Raw genomic sequence first — 2,968 nt, 5'->3', positions numbered from 1 at the left:
TCCCTTTGATCGAGTTTTGAGTCCCGCTCCTGCGCAGGAACACTGCCTCCCGCGTGGCGAGACGCGTTCCGTTCGAGCGTTCGCAGGACGGCCGAGCCGCTCGCCGGCCTGCAATTTGGCTTCTAAACTACTACTCCAGCGGACAGCGGTCAGTGGAGCACTCAGCATAGCGAGGACAGGGGTGGCGCCGCACGCGCGGGCGTGGTCGGGGTGTCTCCGGGCTCACGCGCCCGCGGCGCGCGTGTGGGCTCGTTCTTCGTCTGTGTGTAGTACTTGTCTTGCCCTTCGCGGCGCCACCTGTCACTGACACTGTGAGAGTATCGGAGAGTGTGACAACTGGAGACCCAGATCTGGGGGAGCTGGGATGGCCCGTCTTCGGCAGGCCCGACCTTCCAAACTCGTGCGCCTGCCGCGGCCTGCGGCTGCGCGCTCGCTCGAGACCGAGAGCCGAGACGCGGGGCACCTGCGTCCGATGGAGCGCAAGACGCTCGTCGCCTTCTGTGACTGCGGAGTTGACGTCTCCGACTCCGTCGGTCGTAGCGGCGGGGCCGAGGGCGGCGCTGGAGGCGCCCGAGCGCGAGGGCGCGGCGTGGCTGGTCTCATGGGTCTAGCTAGCATGTATGTAGCAAACAATACACTCAATTTAGACCACACTCCACACAAAGCGAGGACGCAACGAAACCAGGCGGGCGAATAGCAGGACGCACGAACTAGTTAGAGGTAATGACCTCGGTGGGTGTGAAAGGTCTACCCATCACCCAAGATGCAAGAAAGGGTAGGCGCGGTTAGATGGGAGGTAGATTGTCTACCTACCGGCTACCGCACCCCCCCAATGTTGCTGGGCGGGCTCGCGCTCGGCCCGCAGAGGCGGCATTGATCAGTTCCCCCAATGCACTGCGCGAGCCCGCGCGTTGGAGGCGTTGTGGTAGCGGCGCAGGAAGTGGCGCGAGCGCGAGGCGGATTTGGCGTTGTTGGCGACGAGGACGTTCGTTCGCCTTGTTGTCCGAGAGGATGACAGTCGGTCCGGCTGGCGGGGCGCCGAGGGCGACGAGGACTTCACGGGCGTATGCGACGAGCTCGCCCGCTTTGGCGCTGGCGATGGCCTCGCTCTCGTGTGAGGAGTCGAGGGGTCCCGTACCATGCGGAATCGACCCTATCCAGTGCTCAAGTGCTCAAGTGAGGAGTCGATGCCGAAATTCCCGCGGATCGCCGGGCGCACTGCGCCGACACCCAAGCAGGAGGCGTCGCATGGATTGGTTGCGCGATCTGGTCCTTCCGGGCACCAACTGGTGCGGCACCGGATGTTGCGGATACGATCCCCAACGATACAACACGTGCGCGACGGGGACGCTCGACAGCGCGTGCCGTTTGCACGACCATTGTCGGGCCGTGTATGACCTGCACGGCATCGCCCATTTTACCGATTGCGCGTGCGACCACGAGCTGTATCAAAACGCCCGCGACAACGTGCTCGTCACATCGGTCTACGGACCCGAGAGCCTCTGGCCGTGCCTCGATCCGCGCGGCCAGCTGCGCATGGGTCCGTCGCGATACGACAATGCGACTCGCACGAACACGACATACGTGTCACTGCCTGGCGAGAAGTGCGACATGGACAAACTCGATTGCAACATGTGCGACAACGCGACGCGGTGGGGGTGGGAGACGCTGCTGGGGTGGGCGCCGTCGCCGGGTCGCCGTCGATAGATCAGCGCTTCACGAGCGCGAGCACCAGCGTTGGGCTAGTGTGGTATGCGCCTCGCTGCGGAGGAAACAGCTAAGCTGTCAACGTTAAAGCTAGAGCTGTCGACGTTAAGAGCCGAACAGTGTTGCTAGTGTTAACACAGTAACAACAGAACAACAGTTGGGCTCCCCAACCGTAGCTAACGTTAGGCCAGCTGAACAACAATAAAAGGAAGGCCTACCAGTGACCCACGTCCCACACGACGATCTCCAGCGTCCAATGCGGGTAATACCCGAAAATACCTGAAACCCTCGGGTATTTTCGGGTTTTACCCCCGGGGTTTTCGCATTTCTGCTTGCTGACCACTGAACGAGGTCGTCGCTCGCAGACTCACGTTATGGCTGAGCTGCAAGATGCACATACACAGAACCACGACACGTATCGCAAGCGTCTCACATCTCTCACATCTCACAATAGCATGTCCCCATGAATGCTCTCGCGATTGTGGCAGATGAAGGCCACGTACAGCGTCAGTACGCCGGGCAAGAGGATGGGCGCGGCGCAATACTGATAAAAGATGGCGGCAGACATGGTGTGCTTGTTCTCGCCCGCGAGCTCGCACAGCACCACGATGTTGTTGGCCGTCGGCGTGCACGTCACGATCAGGCAGACGAGCCAGAACGGGTCGACGGCGACATAAGGCTGCACGAAGCGCGCGCCCGCCGTGGTGAGCCCGTAGGCGACGACGAGGCCGAGCAGCGGCATCGCCACCATCCGCGCGAGGGCGATGCCGACGGCGGTGGCGACGGGCAGCCCCTTGGCCTCGGGCCTGCGCGAGAGGGCCGCCCCGAGCAGGACGAGGTTGATGGGCACCTGCGGGGAGGCCCAGAGACGGCTCAGCGGCAGATCAGAGTCGCTTCAGAGCAGGGCGGGCGGCGGCGGCACCGCCGCCTCGCCGAGCTTGGAGGCCGAGATGAAGAGCCAGCCGAGCGGCGCCGTCTCGGGCGGCAGCATCAGCGTCTTTGCAAACAGCCCGACCCCGCCGCCCAAGCAGATGCCGAGGACGGACGGGATGAAGATGCGGCGCAGCAGCTTCGCGCCCCGACGCGCGACCGCCCACAACCTCGACCGCCACCCTCTCGACGTCCCTCTCCCAACCCCGCCGCTGCTCCAAGGCCTGTGCAGCGGCCGCACCGCCGCTCGCACGACATCGTGGACGGACCTGTGACGCGCGGGCAGGCGGGCTCAGCCTTCCCCTTGCCGCCACCGCCCCGCCCCTTCCCC

The 2,968-nt window shown here is 64.2% G+C and overlaps 2 protein-coding genes across 2 annotated transcripts in view; one reads left to right on the top strand and one right to left on the bottom strand.

The window, feature by feature from the left end:
- Positions 1-1,139: 1,139 nt before the first annotated feature.
- On the top strand, positions 1,140-1,707 carry EMIHUDRAFT_248738 (hypothetical protein; the record flags this gene model as incomplete). Its single annotated transcript, XM_005761557.1, has 2 exons — positions 1,140-1,168; positions 1,239-1,707. 2 exons carry the CDS (start codon positions 1,140-1,142, stop codon positions 1,705-1,707), a joined length of 498 nt encoding a protein of 165 aa, XP_005761614.1.
- Positions 1,708-2,152: 445 nt separating this feature from the next.
- Positions 2,153-2,968, bottom strand: part of EMIHUDRAFT_248737 (hypothetical protein) — a gene marked incomplete at both ends in the record, with an annotated part of 1,950 nt that continues 1,134 nt past the window's right edge. The window contains 2 exons of the mRNA XM_005761556.1: positions 2,153-2,557; positions 2,630-2,807. Of these exons, the coding sequence (XP_005761613.1) occupies positions 2,153-2,557; positions 2,630-2,807 (583 nt within the window). The remainder of the gene's footprint in view (positions 2,558-2,629; positions 2,808-2,968) is intronic.

This window comes from Emiliania huxleyi (assembly GCF_000372725.1).
Source record: "Emiliania huxleyi CCMP1516 unplaced genomic scaffold EMIHUscaffold_700, whole genome shotgun sequence".
Lineage (NCBI taxonomy): Eukaryota > Haptophyta > Isochrysidales > Noelaerhabdaceae > Emiliania > Emiliania huxleyi.
Note: the sequence above shows the minus strand (reverse complement) of the source record. Positions and strands in the feature narration are given on the sequence as shown.